Here is a 22,939-nt window from a genome sequence, read left to right as displayed (position 1 = left end):
TCCAATTTGATTTCTCTGTGTCCTATAAGCAAAGTGTTTTGTTTCTTACCATTTAATTCTGTGAGCAACCAAGAACAATGTCAATAGCCTGTGTTGTTTTGGGAGAGTTATTTGGGAGAACTATCCAATAACTCATGGGGAAACACCCTGTACCTCGCACTGAGATTTTTATTTAATAAATATCTTCTATGGAAACATTGCCACACAGGCAGGGCACCTGCGTTCAAGCTCCTTTTCTCAAAAATGTCATATTTTTTTTAATTAGCCTACAAAGTAGTGGGTTTTCATGGGAGTTTTTCATACATCCTTCAAGTTAACCCACACAAACTCCCTTCCCTCCCCTGTCCCTCTGTAATTGTTTGTTAGATTTTTAGGTAAGGTCTCTCTATGTAGACTTGGCTAGCCTATAACTCGCTATATAGACCAGCTGGTCTCAAACTCACAGAGCTCTGCCTGCCTCTCCCTCCAGAGTGCTGGCATTAAAGATGTTTGACATTATATCATATCCAATGTTGAGTTTCTTGGGTTCTTTGTAGATTCAAGATACAAATCTCTTGTCTGATGTATGAGTAGCAAACATTTTTTCCCATTATATGGGCTACATTCTAACTTGTTTGACAGCTGCACATAGCTTTTTAATTTCCTGAAAACCTAATTATTTACCATTTACCGTATCTTCTACACAACTGGAGTCTTACTCATAAAATCGTATTTTCTCCTTTGGCATTTTTCAGAGATTTGGGTCTGGAGGTCTGTCTTGGTCAGAGGTTTCTATTCCTGCACAAACATCATGACCAAGAAGCAGGTTGGGGAGGAAAGGGATTATTCGGCTTACATTTCCATACTGCTGTTGATCAACATCGTGGTGCGGAGCCTAGTGCGCACCACGATGTAGGAAAGGGATTATTCGGCTTACATTTCCATACTGCTGTTGATCACCAAAGGATGCAAGACTGGAACTCAAGCAGGTCAGAAAGCAGGAGCTGATGCAGAGGCCATGGAGGGATGTTCTTTACTGGCTTGCCTCCCCTGACTTGCTCAGCCTGCTCTCTTATAGAATCCAAGACGACCAGCCCAGAGATAGTCCCACCCACAAGGGGCCTCTCCCCCTTGATCACTAATTGAGAAAATGCCCCACAGCTGGATCTCATGGAGGCATTTCCCCAATTAAAGCTCCTTTCTCTATGATAACTCCAGCTGTGTTAAGTTGACACAAAACTCTCCAGTACAAGGTCCTTGATCCATTTAGTGTTAATTTTTGTATAAGATGAGACAATAACTTAGGATTCTTTTTCTTTTGCACATAGATATCCAATTTTCCTATACCCTTTGTTGAAGAAGCTGTCTTTTTTTTCAATATGTATGTATTTTTTGGCATCTTGATCAAAATTTAGGTGATTATAGTTACATGGACTTATACCTAGGTCCTCTATTCTTTTTCTTTTACAAAATATTTTTATATTTTATTATGTGTGTGTGTTCATGTATGTGTGTGTTCATGTGTGTGTGTGTTCATGTATGTGTGTGTTCATGTGTGTGTGTGTTCATGTATGTGTGTGTTCATGTATGTGTGTGTGTTCATGTATGTGTGTGTGTGTGTTCATGTATGTGTGTACACCAAGACTGTAATGCTCAGAGAGGCTAGAAGAGAGGTTCAGAGCCTGTGGTGGCTTGAAGGAAAATGGCCCCTATCGCCTCACTGGGAGTGGCACTATTAGGAGACATGCTCTTGTTGAAGTGGGTGTGGCTTTGTTGGAGGATATGTATCACTAAGAATGAGCTTCCTAGGTCCAATGTAGCATTTTAGTCTTCCTGGCTCCTTCTCAAACACCATGTCTGCCTGCATGCTAGCGTGCTTCCCGATAAAAATGGACTAAACAAGAATGGACTAAACCTCTAAACTATAAACTAGCCCCAATTATACAATTTCCTTTGCTGTAGTCATGGCGTCTCTTCACAGCAATAGAAGCCCTAACTAAGACATCCCCTGGAGATGGACTTACAGGTGGTCTGGTCTTCCACAAGAGTAGTGTGTACAATTATCTACTGGGTCATTTTGCCAGGCCTCTGGGTCCTATTCTGTTTGTTTGCATGTCTGGTTTATTTGCCAACGCCATGCAGTTTTTATCACTGTGGCTCCATAAACTACCTTGAAATCAGATCGGGCGATGCCTTGAGCAGGATTCATGTTGCTTGGGATTGTTTTGGCTCTGTAATTTCTCTTGTTTAATTTCATAGGAATTTCAAGATTTGTTTTTTCTATTTCTGTGAAGAATGCAACTGGAATTTTTGATGGGATTGCATTGAATCCTTAGGTTGATTTTGGTAAAATGGCCATTTTTACAATATTGGTTTTTCTGACCCACGAGCATCAGAGGCCTAGTGTCCTTTTCAATTTCTTTCTTAAGTGTTTTAAAGTTTTCATTATAAAGAGAGTGAGAGAGCTTGGTGGGTGAAAGTGCCTACTGTCAGGCCTGATGGCTTTAGTGTTACCCTTGGGACCACATATTGGAGGCAAGAACTAACTCTCACAAATTGGGCACTAACCACCATGCATAAACTATAGTATGCTCACCTATAATATACAAGCTAATGCATACACAATAAATAAATAAAATGTAATTTAAAAAATTAAAGTTTTTACATCCTTAGCTTTTCCTTTACTTATTATGAGATTATTCCCCTGATTTTTTTTCAGTTTGCCCATCATTAATAGATAGGAAAGCTAATGACTTTTGTGTGTTGCCTTGTATCTGGCCAATTTCATGAGAGTTTATCAGTTCTAAATGTTTTCTGATAGGCTTTTTAGGGTCTCATACATACAATCAGACAATCTACAAATAAACTTTCATTTCTTACTTTGCTGTTTGTACTCCTTTTATTTTCTTCTCTTGTTGTTTCTTTCTAGGCTTAGACTTTTCAAAATCTACTTTAATAATGGTTTTTAAATGCTTCAAACTCCCTTATAGCCCACTAACCAAAGGTAGGGGACAGGAGAGGTTAATAGAACAGGAGATGTGAACCTGTTTAGAATTAGTTCTTTGGGGCAATTCCACACACGAATCAGTAGTGGCAGTCTAGTCCAGTCAGCAAACACCAAACATGCATAAGTAGTAACAGCTTAATCCAGAAAAAAACTTTGAGACTCTGCCAAATCGGCACTAGTGCCTGGAAGCAGCAAGAAGCAGCCAGAATAACACAAGAAGTTCTTTGGCACTTTTTTCTCTATGAAGTCACAAGTCACTAGCAAAGCATTGCAAGGTAAATCAATGCAAGAGCATCGTTCACTGACTGTAGGGTTCTACTTCAACACTTTCTGAACATCACATGTCCTCTCAGGTGTCTGCCTCAGCAAAGCACCCTCTCAGAAGACAGCTTCCAGAAAAACATCACATGACACAACCAAGTCACCAGAGAAACCAGAAATTTCCACTTTATTTGTTTGTTTTAGCTAATATTCTAATACTATATTAAATATGAGTGGATTAAGTAGACATGCTTACCTTGTTTGCATCTATCTCACTTTAAATATAATGTCGGCTGTGATATGTCTTATATATACCCTGTATTGTGTAAGACATTTTTCTTCCATTTCAAATTTCTTCAGAGCTTTTAACAGAAAGAATGCTGTATTTTGTCAAAAGCCTTTCCTGCCTTTATTGAGATGACTGTGGTTTCTGTCCTCAAGCCCTTTTATACCATTTATAACATTTATTGGGTTTTATTTACTGAGCAATTTCCAAATCTCTGGAATAAATGCTACTTGACCAAGGTAAACGATCATTTTTACACATTCTTGAACTTGGTTTGCAGCATATTGTTTCTATGTATTGTGTTTTTTGCTCATTTTTATTTTATTAACTTTAGCACTACTCCTAATTATTTCTTCCTGACTACTACTTTTAGGTTTGGCTTGTTCCTGTTTTTCCAAATCCTTAAGATTTATTTTTAAATTATTCATTTTAATTTCTTTGATTTGTTTTTTAATGTAGGCACTTAAAACTACAAAGTTCCCTCTTAGGACCACATTCATTTTACTTCATACACTTTGATATGCAGTACTTTTATGTTCATCTGATTCTATAATTTTTTAATTTCCTTCTTAATTTTTTGCCTTACATATTCATCATTCAAGAGTGTGTTGTTTAATCTCTATGAGTTTATATTTTTTCTGTAGTTTTTCTTGCTGCCGATCCTTAGTTTTAAACCACAGTGGTAAGACAGAATACAAGAAGCTATTTCAATTGTCTCATCTTTATTGAGACTTCTTTTCCATGTGATCCAATATGTGATCTATTTTAGATAGTTTCACGGGTTGCTTAGACAAAAGACTATTTTGTCCTGTTCAGGTGGAGTGTCTATATATAGATGTCTGTCAGGTACATTTGACCTATGATGTCATTTAATTCCAGTGTCCCTCTAGTTGTTGTTGTTATTGTTGTTGGCATGACTTACTTATCTTTGGGTGACATTCAGGTATTGAAAGCATTTCCTATTGCTGTGTCGTGGTAAATCTGTGACTTTGCATCTATTAAGAGTTGTTTTTTGAAATCGAATGCGCCTCTGTTCAGTCCTCATATTCTTAGAATTATCATGTCCCTTGTTGGATTTTCTCCTCAATCAGTATGAAGTGATTTTCATCTCTTCTGACTAAATTTGGTTTGGAGTCTATATTGTCAGATGTCACAGTAGCAGGACCTGTTTGTTTCTTGGTTCCATTTGCTTGGATACCGTTTTTCCATTCTCTCACCAGCCTTAAGAGGGCTCCTGTTTCCTAACACAATCTTCTAGTCTGCGTCTGTTCATTGAGAGATTGAGACCATTAAAATTCAGGGTACTGAAAGCTGTAAATTAATTCTCATCATTTGGTGGTTGTTCAGTGCTCAGTGTTCTTAGTCCTTATGTACAGAACAACTATTAGCATCATTTATCCCGCCTCCTGGAGCCTCCTGAATGTGTTTATTCCTCTTTCATCCATAATCTTCCTTCCAATATCCTCTGTTGAGCTGGCCTAATGCTCATAAATTCCTTAGCTTGCTTTTTTATGGGGAACTTTTCTTTTTCCTTCAATTATGATAGTTTTGTCAGGTATACGCAGTCTTGGGTTGGCATCTGTGATCTTTCATAGCTTGAATCTATCTTCCCAAGTGCTTTGGACTTTTTGTTATTTTGTTTTCTGAGGCAGGGTTTCTCTGTAGTCCTGACTGTCCTAGAACTCGGACTGTAGACTAACTCAGAGATCTGCCTGCCTCTGCTTCCTGAGTGAAGGAATTAAAGGTGTGTATCACCACTGCCTGCCTTGTGTTTCTGGCTTTTAAAGTTTCTATATTTGCTACGCCTTTGACATGGCTTTCTTCTCTTTCTTCTATCCCCAAAGAACATATATTGACCATTTGAAAGTGTCACAAAGATTATGTGTTTTTAAAAATGTGTCACTTGTGCTGAAGAGATGGCTCAGTATTTTTAAGAATACTTGTTGCTCTTGCAGGACAGGGGTTCAGTTCCCAACACCCACATGCCCCCATCTGTAAACACAGTTTTAGGAGATCCATGCCTGCTCTGACCTCCCTGGGCACTAGGAATGCATATGATATATATATAGTGTATATAGATGCATGTAAACAAACACTCATAATAAATAGATCTTATATATAAAATGTAATCAATTCCTTTAAATGATACAGTCTTATAGCTTCTCTCAAGCCCTGATGTCCTCGACATGGTCCATTCCATGGGTGAGGTTTTCCACTGAGATTTTTCTTTTTTATTTGACTTAATATTTCACTTCTATTCATTTCAGGTTGCTTTGTTTTCAGTACTTCTATTTATTCATTGAACTTATTTTTGTATCCTGAATTGACTTCTTTATTTTATTCAAGTTGTTTATATAAACAAAGCCTCTTAGAATTCATTTTGGAGTTATTCCTGTCCTCTCCAAATTCATTCCAGAGTTTACTTATGTCCTCTTCGAATTCCTTGGACACATTTACAATTCTGTGGACTACTTTAGCTAGGGTTTCACCTAAGTCACTCTCACTAGGGGTCATCACTATGGGTGTGGCAATTCTGAGAGGCAGCATATTGTGGTTTTGTGTGTATGTGTTGTTTGCCTTTTTGAGTTGAGATTTACACATCTGGAATTAGTCCACTGGTTGACTTTTGGTTTGAGTGTCTAGCCCACCTATGTTGAGGGATTATTTGTAGCTACGCCTTGGTATTAACATAGCTTAGCTGGTTTGGAGTCAGCTATGAGATGAAGTTCATCCATGGGAACACAGTACTGGCGTGTGGTAGGGTAGCAGAGGTGATATCAGCTTGGCTACGGGATGCATAGCCTCTAACCTCACAAGTAGATAAGCTATGTCAGCTGACAAGGGAGATGCCTGAGGAGTGGGAGTGTGGCTTCTAACCTCATGAGCCAGCACTCAATGTGATTCTGTGGTACCAAAGAGACAGAATGCCAGAGTCAGCTGAGCTGCTAACGTGTGACCTAAGGAGCTGATGGGATCTCTGTGCAGTACTGTGGTAGTCAGTTGGTAGAGTATCAGTGTCCTTGGGAGTGTCGGCCTTTGATCTGACAAGCAAGTTGACTCTATGGCAGCTGAGGATGAGGTACTAGTATTAGCAGGAGTGTCAGCCTCTGATCTGAATAGTGATCAGAGGCAGTGATCTCCATGTGTCGCCTGGGACAGGGGTGAAATTTTGGGTCAGCAGGAGCACTGGCCAGTGACCAGACAAGCAGATAGGTTCTCTATATGGCTGGAGTTTGGAGTTCTGGGTCACTAAGAGTGCTGGTCGCTGACCTGAGGAATCGGCGTCTCAACTCACTCTGTGGCGGTTGAGGGATATGCCAGGGCTAGCAAGAGTTCTAGCCTCTGACCTAATGAGAAAGCAGGACTCTCTATGTGGCTCTGTTGCAGCTAAATAGTGGTGGACCTCATGTGTTCCTGAGCAAGGCGTTTAGCCTCTTGGTACATACTTTCATTGTGAGTTAACTTAAGATAATACTAATGTGCAGGACATGAGACTATCATGAAGATTCACAAGGTAATTAGGGAAAGTCAGAGCAGCATTCCTGTGACGATGCGAGCTTTGTTCAAACCATGAGGATGTCAGGTGAGCTGATGGTCTGCAGGGGAGGGAGAACACATGCATGCAAGATTGCAGTGGAGTGATGCTTAAAATTTTAAATCAAAATTAGAATAAGACTGTGATGCACCTACAGTCCTGATGACTAAAATCGCTGATCCAGGGGATCAGTGAGCCTAGGAACTTAAGGCTAGCCTGGGCAACACAGTGAACCCTCATCTCAGTAAGGCAAACCAACAGCATGTCTGCCTCCTATTTCTCTACATTGTACTAGGGTAGCTGAATATAAGCTATGATTTCCAAAATGAAGGTACTCAGTTTGTGTGGAGTTTTTTTGTTTTTGTTGTTGTTGTTATTGTTGTTTCTATATTTATTTATTTGAGGTTTTGTACATGTGCCATCCACAGTGTGGATGCCTATTCTCTCCTTCCACCATGTGGGTGTCAGAAATTGAACTCAAATCATCAGGCCTGCTAGCAAATACCTCTTTAACCACTGAGAAATCCTGCCCACCCAGTATTCAGTTTTCAACTCACAAATTCTATGTACTTTGTATATAGTCCTAACATTAGTAGAAATTTCACAGAGAGCCAAAGGAGAAGCCAAGAGTTGTTATTATTATCCTTACTTTGAAAATAGGGATGTTCTGTCTCAAAGTGATGAAAGGGAATTCTGTGTAACAGATGTTACACAGAGAACTGAGAAAATCAAAGGTCCCTCCTGCTAAGCATTGAGGCTGGGGATAGAGCGCAGTGTGAAGAGCCCATGCTAGCATGCACAAGGCCTTATTCAGTCTCCAGCATCACACATGTACAAGATCAGCAACAATCCAAGCTGAAACCGAAGGAAAGAAGAACTGTGCCTGACGTGTCCGAACACCGGAGCTTTGGAGGAGGCCTTGACCAGTGCTGCTCTTCTTTGACATTAGCCAAACCCCAGCGGTTTTTCCCTTCTGACGTTAGAGCCAGAGCTCTGTCCACTGTGCCACACAGCTACCGAGTTTTCCTTCTTTTCCTCATTTGCATCTAGGAGTCAAGGTTTACTTTAAAATAAATACAACAGGTTTTGTCTGAGTCTTAATAATAAATAGTTTACCCATTCAGAGGCGCCTTCCTTTGGTAGATTTTTAACTTAAAAGTCCAAATCAAGTGTGTCACATTCTGGGATATGTCAAATTTTGTTCTGTCTCAGGTTTTGTTCCCCAAGTTATTTTTTGGGATGCTGAGAGCCTTGACCATAGGATTAGCCAGGGAGTTCTTCATTTGCAGTGTTTCCATACAGCGCAGAGAGAAAACTGGAGAAGGAAATAAAAAGGATGGCGCGGTCTTGTAGCATGCTCTTACCGTGTATGAACATTGGCCTGAGGCCCACGATGACCGCTGCTAGAAGAGACCCAGGTGTTAGAAACCCTACCAAGATTGACGGCTGACTGTGAGCATCCACTTCGGTGTTTGGCCGCTATAGGGGCTGCAACCCTCTAGGTGGAACAACAATATGAACTAACCAGTACCCCCTGAGCTCGTGTCTCTAGCTGCATATGTAGCAGAAGATGGCCTATTCGGCCATCACTGGGAAGAGAGGCCCCTTGGTCTTGCAAACTTTATATGACCCAGCACAAGGGAAGGCCTGGGCCAAGTAGTGGGAGTGGGTGGGTAGGGGAGCAGGGGCGTGAGGGAGGTATAGGGAACTTTCGGGATAGCATTTGTAATGTAAATAAAGAAAATAAAATTAAAAAAAAAAAAAAAAAAAAAAAAAAAAAAAAAAAAAAAAAAGATTGACGGCTGAACACTCCAGAGAACGCTGCTTGCCGCTGCCCACCAGGGGGCGTTCTATAATCTCATATGTCTTCTCCCTGGGTAGGGCTTGATCCCAGCAGCTCTAAGCCTGGGCTCACTCAGAATGGGAAATGAGAAGACCTAAACATGACAAGAAATGTAAAGCTCATGATTAACAAAATGTTCTTTCTCTCCCTTATCACCGTCTCAAATGAGTACCACTGGAGTGCAGATACATTTATCTACAGAGTCAATTGGCTCAGCAAGATGTACATCTTCAGAGTTCACTTCTTGTCTCTTGTGACTCAGAGCCTTTTGGCTCTTGGGGAAAAGAAATCTTATCCCCACCCGTTCCAAACTGCTACACTCAGGCTCTTGGTTGACGCTATGTGTCAGAATGGCTGGAGAAGGTGCTTTGCAAGTTTGGGCTGGAAAGGTGACAGGGGATTCTATCTGTAAACTGTGGTGGCCTGAACCTCACTGTCTCAGGCCTGAGGAGCAACCCATCACACCAGAAGGGAAAAAAAACACTACAGGTGGAAGCGAGTGCTCGGTCCAGAAAGGCATTCCCTCGGTTGTCTCTCGCACCAGCCTTCCCTCCCAGCCCTATGGGTTCAAAGATAAGTGTATCTAACACGGACTGTCTGAGTTCTCCCACCAAGTCTTTCCTCAGGTTAACTGTTCACAAAGCTCCCCCTTCCTGCCAGAGGATGGCTTCCGTATTCTTTTTTCTTTTTGTATTCTGTGTTCTTTTTCTCCTTTGATAAAGGCCAGGCTTATTACTACGGTGTTTGTTAGAACATAATACTTTAAAAGGTATTTGCATGGCTGGGTGTGGTGGTACACACCTATAATCCCAGAGGCAGGAGGGCTAACACAAATTTGAGGTCATCCTGGTTTACATAGTGAGTTCTAAATCAGCTAGAGTTGCACAGTGAGATCCTGTTTATAAAAAAAGAAAAAAAAAAAGACAAACGAATGCCCGTGCACACACACACAACTGGGGAATATGATTAAAAACAAGCAGTTGCTTGTACAATCTTCAAACAGGCAGTGAGATTGATTGTAATGGACCCCTGAAAAGATGACTTTAGGACAATGGTCAGTTTTCTCCAAGAGTTCCCCAGCAGCATTGTCTTCACCCAGTACACTAGGCTTGGGGACCAGAGTTTCCCCCAACAGGCTTGCATCTTACATTAACTAAGCTCCCAGAAACAGCAGTATACAAAGCTGAGAGCTCATTAATGTACAGTAAGAATGCAGCCACTAGGCCAGAAGTCCTGACTCGGCACATGAGAACATTCTGTCTCCTGTGCTAACTGTCTCAGAATCCAAATCACAATCAGAAAGCTGGCTTGTTCACTTAAAGTGAAAGAACTGAAGTGTGCCAGAGTTCGTGTTAGCTCAAACTCTTCGGGCAGAGAAACTGCATAGGAAACCAAATTATTCAGCCTCCCGGTGAGAAACCAGAGCAAGGGCATTGGCTGGTCCTCAGACAGAGGAAAACTATGTCACTTAAACCTGTAAGCCCTGCCTTCTCTCTGCCGTAGGTAGCCATGGGCACTGCCAGGGTTAGACCTGACAGCTCTTCGTAGTCTGTGCTTTCATTTGCCATGACCATTGGACAAAACACTGTATAGACGGGAGAGTAATATCAGATAGTTCCTGCTTCCTTTGTGGGTTCCCAAATGATCTCAATCAACATTTTACAGTTTGGAACTAGGTCCCCAGCACAGATGACTAATTCAAGTTCCTAAGTATCAGGTTTACTAGTTTAGCTCCTGGAAGGCTTGGGAAGACTGTTTCAAACAGCATTGCATTTTCTATATTTAAAAAAGTACCGTCTTTCCCCATCCACCCACCCACCCACGCCCATGCTTTCTGTGTTTGTTTTTCTCTGTGTGTCTCTGTGAATGGCTCTCTGTGTTGTTTTACAAATTTTATAACAGAAACCTGGAAGAACTGAGTGTTTGCCTCAAGATCTGAGAGATGATAAATTCACAGCTCAGAGCTACTAGTTGTGTTTACCATTAGTAAACTTTATTGTGAAGAAAGGAAAGTCAACGTGTTTTGAAGAATTATCTTTTTAAAATGTTCACCGGTTTACTTTTATTTACTAAATAGAAAGTGTGAGGCTATGAATCACTTAATGAAAGTGTACAGTGGAGATGAGAAGATATAAATAAAAAGGTCATACTGTAGAGTCACCTGCAGCAGGGCCGGGCAGTCCAGCCACAGAGAGCAACCATGCTATTGTCTGAGAATAAGGATATGTGTATATGTCTTCTTGCAGAGTCTGAATCCATCAGAAGCAAGGGGGAAGATCCTCCACTATCAGGTGACCTTACAAGAGGTGACAAAGAAAACAACACTGCAGAATACTACAAGACACAACTCCTGGACCATGGTCATCCCTAGAACTGGGGCTTGGACTGCATCTGTGTCTGCAGCCAACTCGAAAGGCACTTCTGCACCCACTTACATTAACATAGTGGACCTGTGTGGCACGGGTAGGTACCCACTGACCTTAGCATTACCTGTGGGAAACTGGCTCCTTCACCTTTTGCTTCTTGCAGGTAAAGGCCAGAGCCTGGTATGAGTAGCCAAGAGTTTAGACTTTGGAGTCCACAGCTGTCTTTTTCTGTTATCCTGGGATGACCTTGAACAAGTGAATTAAACCCTCTGAGCTTCAACTTCTTCATAAGATTGTCTTGAAGATCACTGAGGGATTATAGTCTTACATAACTATTAGAAAAGAAAGTTACATTAAATTAGAGTAATATTTTCCAGCTAGACTAATTTTTACATATTCAATAACAACATATATTGTTAAATTCTCGGGAAAAAATTTATAAACTTATATTTAAAAACCAAGAGTATTAAAATGAAACTCTGACCTTAGTGAAACTTAGTGAAATTCTGTTCTTTACTTCATACATTTAAGTATATATACAATTGTTTTCAGCAAAAAAAAAAAAATCTCAACTAGCTGTACAGTCTCACGTTTATAATATCTTCTCCAATTTTCTTTTCAAATAAAAGACCATGAATAGCTAAGGAAATGAATCTCATGCTATGTCTTAAGGTCTGCATTGTTTTAAAAAAAGTCTAAGTAGAATAGGACATTATAATAGGGCCCTTTCTTATAATTTGGTGTCATAATGTTATTATACATAGATCTAACAATCATCAGATTGAAGAAATTTCTACCAAAGCATTAGTTTATTTTTTAAGTTTTTTGGGGGTCTCTTTCTTTTTATTCTCCCCCTATACATTACATCCCAACCCCAGTTTTCTCTCTCTCCACTCCTCCAAGTTGCCCTCCACATGTCCCCTCTCCCCCAGAACAACTCCTCCTCTGCTTCCCTTCAGGCCTCCCAGGACATCAGTCACACATGGCATAACAAGTTACAGTCAGACTAGGCCCAAACCCTCATACCAAGGCTGGCCAAGACATCCCAGTATGAAGAAAAGGGTCTCAAGAGCAGGCAAAGAGTCAGAGACAGCCCCACTCCCAGTGTGAGGAGTGGCACGAGAACACCAAGCTACACAACTATAACATAGATTCAGAGGACCTGGCCGAGCCCATTGCACGATTATTTCCGCAGTCTCTGTGAGCCTCTATGAACCCTACTTAGTTGATTCTGTGGACCGTGTTATCTTGGTGTCCTCAACCCCCCTGGCCCCTAAAATCCTGCCTCACCCTCATCCACAGAGCTCCCTAAGCTCTGCCTAATGTTTAACTGTGGGTCTCTGCCTCTGCTCTTACCTGGTGCTAGATGAAGCCTCTCTGAGGATGACTGGGGTAGGTTCCCATCTATGAGTATTGCAGCATATTATTAAGAATCACTTTATTGACTTTTTGCCAATTGTGTTTGGTTCTATTCTATAAATATTTACTTATTATTCTATGTGCGTAGGTCTTTTGTCTGCAGGGATGTATAACATCTGCATGCAGTGCCAGGGGAAGGCATCTGATGCCCTGGATCTGGAGTTACAGATGATTTGTGAGCCTCAATGTATCCTTAGAACCTAACCTGAGTCCTTTGGAAGAGCAGCTAGTGCTCTTAATGGTTGAGTCATCTCTGCAGTTCCAAAACATTATTATTTTAGATGCAGCATTAAATCTTGGTTATATTTTAAGAACACTCAATGAAACAGCTAGAAGAAAATATAAGTAAATGTGGGTATCAGTGACTGAAGGCCTGTCTACTGTGGCTTCTTTGCCCTCTCACATGAAGGAGGTTCACATGGTTACATGGACAGATAGCTCCTGGTGGTTACAGCAGTACTCCAGGCTCCTCTCTCTCCCTCTACCAAAGCCGGCATTCATCCTCAGAGGGAAACGGTCCAAAAAGGCTGACAGAGCTCTAGCTGTTCCTTAGTAGGCAGCAGAACGGAGAGGAAGCAGAAGGGTGTAGCTCCCGGCCCAGGAGCTCACCCCAATGCACAGCCGCTTTGCACTTGCTGGCCCACACCACTCACCAGGCCACACCCAGCTGCAAAGAAGGCTCAGAAACATACTTCTGGCAGCCACATTCCCTTCCTGAAGATGAAAAGTTGTTTGCTAGGCAGTGAGTAATCCCTTCCTCCTGTGGGAGAAGCACCCAAGGCAGGAACATGAAGGAAGAGCTAAATTTCCTAACTATGGGAAAACACTTCCAAGTTCCTGCACTGTGAAATAATTTTATCTTAAGAAACATGAGTAGTAGATGTGATAGTGCATGTATCAGGAGGCTGAGGCAAGATCTTTGCAAGCTAGAAGCCACCATAGGCTTTGTGGTGAGGTCATATCTCAAAAAGAAGAAAAATGCCAGGGAAGCTTAAAATGCAAATAAAAGTTCTATTACATATTATATAAAAGTTTATATATAATATTATGTAACATTATAATATATAGTATTATTATATAATTATATATAACTGATGTAATATATTATATATTTATATAATTAATATTAAATTATATAATTAACATTAAAATATATTAGTGTATTATAAATATTATATAATATAAAATTAAAAGTTTATATATCTCACATTTTAACATAAAGACAATTGATATGTATCTCTATATTTATGTGTCTATTAATCTACATACTTTTTTTCTAAAATACATGATATGTCAGAGATGTGAGAACACAACTGAAAGAGGATGTACAAGAGCCCAGCCTACCTAGGTCAGAAAGCACTTTTAAATATGTACAAGGCCCTAAGTATATATTATACACTCAGTATATATCCATGTACATCTATGTGTATATCCATGACCCCCCATTATGAAAGGAATAAGAAAGTGATGAAAATGTTTACTTAGCTAGCAATCAATAAGAAGCAAATTTTGAAAAGTCCAGTCAGGTTGACAGTGTGAGAACGAATATGTTCCATGTTGGTAAAAACTATTTTTATGTTCTCTTTGTGGGTGTGTACATTGGTACAACTTTTTGAAAAGCAATTTGGCAATACACTAAAAATGCTAAATATAAACATATCTTTTGACCAAAGAATTTCACTATTTAATATGTATTGTCAAGCTAGGCATGTTGGTTTCTGCCTATAATCCCAGAACTTGGGAGGATGAGGCAGGATTGCTACGAGTTCAAGGCCTGGCTTAAAGAGTGATACTCTGTCTCAAAAATAAATAGGAAGGAAGGAAGGAAGGAAGGAAGGAAGGAAGGAAGGAAGGAAAGAAGGGAGGAAGGAAGGGAGGAAGGAAGGAAAGAAGGGAGGAAGGAAGGGAGGAAGGAAGGAAGGAAGGAAGGAAGGAAGGAAGGAAGGAAGGAAAGAAGGGAGGAAGGAAGGGAGGAAGGANAAGGAAGGAAGGAAGGAAGGAAGGAAAGAAGGGAGGAAGGAAGGGAGGAAGGAAGGAAAGAAGGGAGGAAGGAAGGGAGGAAGGGAGGAAGGAAGGAAGGAAGGAAGGAAAGAAGGGAGGAAGGAAGGGAGGAAGGAAGGAAGGAAGGAAGGAAAGAAGGGAGGAAGGAAGGGAGGAAGGAAGGAAGGAAGGAAGGAAGGAAGGAAGGAAGGAAGGAAGGAAGAGAAGTGTATCCTCAGAAAATAATAGAATGAATATTAGAAATGTAAATGCAGATGTTTATTGAATACCTGCTTGAGGGCTGGTGATATGGCATAGCAGGTAAAGGCACATGCCCCAAGCCTGTTGACCTGACTTCAATCCTCAAGATACACAAGGGGGAAAGGAGAGAACTGACTCCTAAAAAGTGTCCTTTGACCTTCAAATCTGTTCTGTGGGACATGAACATATACAGCATTAATTAATTAATTAATTAATTAATTAATATACTAATTTTTCAGAAAGAAACAAATTTGATGCAGTATAATACTATAGCTGACCTAAATGTACAATAGAAAACAGACTAGTAAATACATCTGACCTTTGCCTGTCTTAATCACATACCAGCATGTCACTAATTGTTCCATAGGAAGATGTACAATGCAAGCAACAAAGTAGTCTTTTTAAAGTATATATGGCCTCAGCCCTTGGAAGGCAGAGACAAGTAGAGCCTTGGAAGTTGAAAGCCAGCCTAGTCCAGCCAGCCATTCAGAGATACATAGGGAGACAACCCACACACACCAAAGATACCAAAATGATATGTTTAAGAATTCTATTTTAATTCTACATTTATATGAGCAGGGTTTTTTCCCTATAGTTAAAAATAAAAAGCCAAGTAGAATCCATGAGAATATTAATATCTTTTCCTATGTGGATTACAAGTGACTTTTCTTCCTTTTTAGTGATTTGTTTGTTTGTTCCTTTAAAAAAAATTTAAGCTGGGCATAGTGACACATAACTTTAATGTCTTTAATATCAGCAGTTGGGAGGCAGAGGCAGACAGATCTCCGAGCCAACCTAGCCAACCTGATCTATGGAGGGCATTCCAGGACACCCGGGGATCCACAGAGAAACCAAAATAGATAGGTAGGTAGGTAGGTAGGTAGGTAGGTAGGTAGGTAGGTAGGTAGGTAGGTAGATAGATAGATAATTTTATCTTTTACATTCATTTATTTAGTGTGTGTTTAAGTGCATGCCACAGTGTACATGTATGTCAGAGGACAACTTTGTAGAGTTGGTTCTCTCCTTCTACCGAGTGCAATATGGGGATCAAACTCAGGCTTAGCAGCAAGCATCTTACCTGCTGTGCCCTTTTGATTTTTGTATGTAATTTTCTCCTCTGTGGATAGGTACTATACATAGGCTTTTTAAAGATCATTTTTATTTTATTTGTAGTGTGTTTTACCTATGTAAAGTACACATATGTATGCATACCACAGCTGTGCTTGGCGCCTGTGCAGACCCATCCCCCACCACTGGAGTTACAGATTGTTAGGAGCTGCCATGTCATACCTGGGAACTAAACTTGAATCCTCTGCAAGAATAGTAATCACTCTCAAGTGCTGAGCCACCTCTCTGGCTCCTGTACACAGAATGTTAAAGTGAATTCTGTGGTAGTGACATGCTGTTTTTAGGATTAAAGTCAGTCATGTGGCTGGCACATGCCTCTCATGCCAACCTTCATGAGGCTGAGGCAGGAGGATTCTGAGAATGGCCTGAGTACATAGCGAACTCACCTATGTATTGAGCCAGTATCAAAAGTTCAAGCACTGGAGATGGGGAAATACCACAGTAAATACAGAGCTTACCTCTCAAGCAGGAGGACCTGAGATCTGTGCCCAGAACTTACATTTAAAAACCCAGGTATGTTTGACGTGATGTTGTGTGATTGTATTCCCAGTGCTGGGGAGACAAAGATATGTGGATCCCTCAGGCCTGCTTGGCAGCCAGCCTGGGGAGAATCCAATGAGAGACCCTTTCTCAAAACAAAAGGTGGAAGAGACTCAGGAATACCATCTAAGGCTGTTCTCGGGCACACATATACACCTGAACACACACACATACACATGAATGCATATATACACACATACACACATGCATACACCTGAACACATAAACACACAAGAACACATATGAACTTGTACACAATGCATGCACATACATATAGAATCCAGTGAGTAGGGATGTATCTCAAGGGTTTAACATTTTCTTAACAAGGGCCTAGATCCAGCTAACAGACCATTACTGAGGGAAGTCAGGGCAGGAGTTCAAGCAGGCAGAAACTGAAACAGAGGCCATGAAGGAGCACTGAGGCCATGGTCTAGTCAACTTGCTCCTCATATAATGTTCATTCTGCACCCCAAAAGCCCCTGCCCAATGATGACATAACCACAAAGGCTAGGCCCTCCCACATCAATCAATGAAATGCCCTAGAGCTTTGCCCACAGGTCAATACTATGGAGTCATTTTCTCAATTAAGATTCCTTCTTCCCAGATGACACTACCTTATGTCAAGTTGACATAAAAACCGGCCAGCACAGAGGCCCACACAGATGTCAAAGACTGTGGTTCTGGAAGGTTAAATGGCATCCAGTATGGTAATACAGTATTCTGAAAATATCTCTTACATACTATGAGACTAGCACTTTTGCTGGACCTCACAGTCAGAGTTAATAACAGACCTTGAAGTCACTTAAGACTGATAGCCTACTGGGTGCTTAAACTGTTTGTTTAACCTGCCTTTTACAAGAACAATGTCACAAACAACCTTACTTGCCCTGAATTTCTCTGTAATAAACTTTTGCCACCTAAGCTAATGCATAGATATAATCTTAAATTATATACTCTTAAGTGCCCCCAACCCAGACAATGTATGTGTGCCATTTGCTGAAAGCAGCAAATATAGAAGTTGAAAGCCACTTTGTAAAATCTACTACAAAGGTTGAAGGCAGCTATGTATAGATATTGGTTGATAAATAATAATGTATGTTATCTGGGTCAGTTGGGATAAGTTGGAGCCAGGTACTTGGTCCCTTGTACAACTCTGTTAAAGACTTCTTTCTGCAAAGGATCCCACTCCGTCCCCGTGTGATGCTTTTGGTGCTGTTCAATAAACACAAAGGGAAGCCTTTTGTGAGGGACAGACACCATTCACATACAGAAGACACATACATTGCACACACACACACACACACACACACACACACACACACATGACATACACACATACTCAGATACTCAGGCTGGCAAGATGGGTCAGCAGGAAAGGGCTTATGCTGCCAAGCCTGGAGGCTTAAGTTGTAACCCTGAGACCAGACAGTGAAAGGAGAGAACAGACTGCTGCAAAGTGTCCTCTGACCTCTATGCATATGCTTACATACATTTTTATTATTACTTGCATTTGCATGTAAGTATGTAAGTATACAATCACACACACATACACACAAACACACACACACATTCACACAAAATAAAACACACATAAAAGTCAGCCAGTGCCATTATTTGCTATCTTGCTGACCCAAAAGAAAAATTGTCAATGTTTAAAAAAAATAATAACCACTTTTAAAGTTATAGTTAACCTCTATGCTCTTTTAAAAAATCCTCAAGCATAAACCACTGTACAATTGAATCCTGAAAGAATATATGATCTTATTTTATTCAAATTCCTATAGATAATAGAAAGTAAGGCGAGCTGTCCAATCTACTTTATGGGATCAACTGACCTATATTAATGAATGCAAAAAGAGACAGTACAGGAAAGATTATTGTTTAAATCACTTTAAAAATCTAAATAAATTATTAGCACTTTAAATCTATATGTATATTCATGATTAGTGCCAATAGTTCCAACTTCTAGGAAAAGACATACAGCATTTAATGACTATGTTGTCCTGAAGCAAGTAAAAAGGAGACAAACTGAAAAGACAATTATCCCCCTCATCCCCCTCATCCCCCTCATCCCCCTCATCCCCCTCATCCCCCTCATCCCCCTCATCCCCCTCATCCCCCTCATCCCCCTCATCCCCCCCCCCCCAGGTAAAATGAATGCCTGTGTACAGGAAACTTCTTTTATTGTTCTTGTTGATCCTTTGGCTATATACTTTTCTATTGTTCTTCAGATAAACACTAACCAACTTCATTCTTAGAGTATGAAAGATATGTTTTCCCTAGGTAGTAATATTTCTATTTTTAATTGGAGGACTAGAGTAAAATATCTTTCTACTTCAGAAGGGTTTTTTTCTATTAGTTTTATTAATGAGTATTCACAGGTTTCATTATGACATTTTCATACCTCTTTACCATGCATTTTCATCATGTTCCTTCCTAGTACCCAGTTCTTCTTTAATCAATCAGAGAAGTAAAACCCCAGGGATACCACTGTCCCCAGGATTCAAAGAAAAGACAAATATCTAAGAATTAGCAAGTGAGACATATCTGTGCAGTTGACAATACAGAAGCACAAGCTCTGGAAAACATAAATAGATAATAATATTTATTTCATTTAGTATAACTATTATTATTATTAAAGATAACCCCTGAAAAACAAAAAAAAAACTGAACAGAAAATAAAATAACCCTTTTTAGCTTATGTTGACTGAAAACCTAAGCATAAAAGGCAAAACTAAAGGCCAATAGGAGAAGCTTTAATTGAATATACCCATAGCCCCAGCATAGTGGAATTTTACAAACAAGACTCAAAATCAAAACTGGGGTAAATTTACCAACACGCATGTAGCAAACAAAGTTGTCAGAGAACTGACTGACTACATTAAGAGTTGAAGACTTTTCCATAATTAGGATCATTAAAGATACCTGACAATCAGGAAAGTGCAGAAATACAGAAAAATGAGCCAAGTCTACAAATAATAACAGAAAAAACCTCAGTGAGAAGCTTGGTCTTAGGAATCCACAAACATGAATGGCTCAGTGGGTAAGGGCACTGACTGCTCTTCCAAAGATCCTGAGTTCAAATCCCAGCAACCACATGGTGGCTCACTCACAACCACCCATAATGAGATCTGACGCCCTCTTCTGGTGTGTCTGAAGTCAGCTACAGTGAGCTTATGTATAATAAATAAATCTAAAAAAAAAAAAAAAGAAAAAGAAAGAAAAGAAAATCAAAATTCTAATCAGATAATTATATATATATATATATATATATATATATACACACACATGTGTATATATATATATAAAGATAAATATTTATATAGAGAGATAGATATCAATCTGATAAATATATCAGATTGATAAACAGTTCAAAGTGGGGTAATACAAAGTGGATGAAGTGAGAATCTTCATGCTACTGCTCTTGGTGAAGTGTCAACATGTCGTTGAATTTTATTATCCTCCATGCATGTGTCTGGAATGCTAGGCAAGTCTGAGATCAGTGAAAGGAAACTCTCACCTAGCAGTTTTATGTATATGCATCCAGAATGGCCTCAAACATGTGCCAGAGGCACTGTAGAGAATACTCACTGTGGCCTCCAGTCAGTTCTATGAGTACACACATCGTCTCCTATTGGCCTTTAGCCCTGCCTTTTATGCTTAGGTTTTCCGTCCAAATATAAGCTAAAAGGAGTTATTTTATTCTATTTTTGCTTGATTTTTTTGTTGCTTTGAGGGGGGTTATTTTTTAATAAATGTTATTATCATTATTATTAAATAAAATACTCAGGATGCTGCTGGTGGTCTATGGAGAGCCGATGAGGAAGGGCAGAAGTGTGAAGGAGTAAGCTAAATATGCATAAAAAAGGAGAGTGGATTAATCTCAGAAGCAGAAGGCTAAGTAAAAACGTTTGAGAAAACACAACACACCACCAAGGGGCTACATTGCTTTTCAGTGGTACATTATTATGCTAAGACACATGGGAGGTATATTAGAAGGATATATATGTGCTACATTTATTGAAATAAGAACTTTAAGGGAATGCAGTAAGTGAATTCAAAGAGGAAATAAATCTACAAAGAAAGCTACACAGGACTAAAGTACAAGCTGCTGAGGCTAATCCTTCATGAACCGAAAGCATATACCTTGACATGGAAGAGAGATTGACACACTCCAAAACTTAGTTGGGAATAAGCTGTCATGTGTTTTTATCTTGTGTGTGTGTTCTTGTACGAGCAGATGCATGTGTACTCATGTAGTCACAGGACAACCTTGGGTAAAGGTTGTTTCTTTCTTCGTCATTTCTTCGTCACTATCTAGACCATGCTTTGGGGGTTTTGTGGCTGTTTGTTTGTTTGTTTGTTTGTTTTAAAGAGAGAGAGAGAGAGAGGGAGGGAGGAGGGGACAGAGAGAGAGAGAGAGAGAGAGAGAGAGAGAGAGAGAGAGAGAGAGAGAGAGAGAGAGAGTGTCTCACTGACCTAGAGCTCATTGAGTAGGCTAGGCTGGCTGACCAGATACCCTCAGGAATTTGTCTGTCTGCCTCCCAGCACTGGGACTGCAAGTCTGCACCACCAAGCCAGCCATGCCTGGCTTACCCCAGTGGGTTATGGGGATTGAACTAGGGTCCTCAAACACTTTATTGACTCTTTAGTGATGTCCCCAGTTCCTGTTTTCAACTTTATCACTCTTGGTTTGTCCTTCCTCTTCCTTACCCCCAAAGGGCTGCTGGCTCCTCACGAGGTCTCTGCAAAGTCAGAGACCATGGACAACATTCGGGTGACCTGGCAGCCTCCCAGGAAAGCTGCTTCTGCTGTTCGGGAGTACATAGTGGAATGGAGAGCTCTCCAACCAGGGAGCATCGTGAAGTTTCCCCCACACTGGCTGCGGATCCCCCCGTACAACATGTCTGCTCTGATTTCAGGTGCCTCACTACTCACATTCCTTCAGGAGGGTTACTAAGGACCCTTTATTTGTGTGCTGGCTAGTTTTATGTCAACTCGATATAAGTTATCTGAGAAGAGGGACTCACAATTGAGAAAATGCCTCCATAAGCTTAGTAGTAGGCAAGTCTATGGGGTATTGTCCTAATGAGTGATGTGGAAGGGCCCATCCCACCATGGGTGGTGACATCCCTGGGCAGCTGGTTTTGGGTGCTGTAAGAAAGCAGAGTGAGCAAGCTACAGTACACAGCATTTCCCCATGGCCTCTGCATAAGTTACTGCATCCAGGATCCTATCGTGAGTTCTACCCTGACTTCCTTGGATGATAGACTATAAGCTATCTATGATGGTACACACCTTTAATCCCAGCACTTGGGAGGCAGAGGCAGGCGGATTTCTGAGTTCAAGGTCTACAGAGTGAGTTCCAGGGCAGCCAGGGCTACACAGAGAAACCCTGTCTCGAAAAAAACAAAAAAACAAACAAACAAACAAACAAACAAAAAAAAAGACTGCCCTCAGGACTGACTAAAGGATCAACTGATTACCAAGTCTCGTGGTTTGGGAAGGCTTATGTTCCCTAGCACCATGCCCAATAAGATTAAAGAATAATTAAACCAAGTAAATACACAGAGAGCTAAGTTAACTTGTCAATATAACAGATACCTTTACCTTTGTAAAGTCATTTAACTCAAAATAATTTTGGTGCATTGAGTCATTATTTTAAACTCATCATACAGATGACAAAACCAGAAGATCCTCATTCCCAAACCTGTTCTTTGTCATTTGTATCATAATAAATCTAGAACTAGTTTATGATCATTTGGATCTCTACTGCTAAGTAAGTTTTCCGTTAGGGATTACAACGAAGGGAAAGTATCTGAAAACACAGTACAATGACTAGAAAGAACTTAGTGCCAGTTTAACTGTAAGTTCAGTATCCTGGTTCATGGTTTAGCTATACAGACAGCCTACCCAAGTCTGAGTCCCTGTTCCTTCACTAACAGATGTGAGGTCTTGGGCAGATTATTGCTGTGTTCCTCTTTCTTTCTCTGAGTGATTATGAGGACTGACTGTATTAATATATATAAAATGTTCTGAACAGTACTTAGCATATTTCTAATACTGAATTTTTTTATCTAACAAGTTATTATGATTAAATCTATCAGAAATGAGAATTGAAGGGGCATACTGGTACATGCCAGCACCCAGGTGGCAAAGATAGGAGGATGTCTGAGTTCAAGGTCAGACTGTTCTACATTGTGAGTTCCCGAACAGCCAGGGCTGCATAGGGAGATGGAGACCTTAGAAAGAAAGAAAGAAAGAAAGAAAGAAAGAAAGAAAGAAAGAAAGAAAGAAAGAAAGAAAGAAAGAAAGAAAGAAAGAAAGAAAGAAA

General features: G+C 40.3%; 1 protein-coding gene across 2 annotated transcripts in view; it reads left to right on the top strand.

The window, feature by feature from the left end:
• Positions 1-22,939, top strand: part of Il12rb2 (interleukin 12 receptor subunit beta 2) — a 92,453-nt gene that overhangs the window by 52,933 nt on the left and 16,581 nt on the right. For both annotated transcript variants that reach the window (XM_021191031.2, XM_021191032.2), the window contains 2 exons: positions 11,158-11,374; positions 21,327-21,527. In XM_021191031.2, coding sequence (XP_021046690.1) covers positions 11,158-11,374; positions 21,327-21,527 — 418 coding nt within the window. The remainder of the gene's footprint in view (positions 1-11,157; positions 11,375-21,326; positions 21,528-22,939) is intronic.

The sequence above is a fragment of the Mus pahari genome, chromosome 2 (genome assembly GCF_900095145.1).
Source record: "Mus pahari chromosome 2, PAHARI_EIJ_v1.1, whole genome shotgun sequence".
Lineage (NCBI taxonomy): Eukaryota > Metazoa > Chordata > Mammalia > Rodentia > Muridae > Mus > Mus pahari.
The sequence above is the reverse complement of the archived record's forward strand: the minus strand, read 5'-3'. Positions and strand labels throughout refer to the sequence as shown.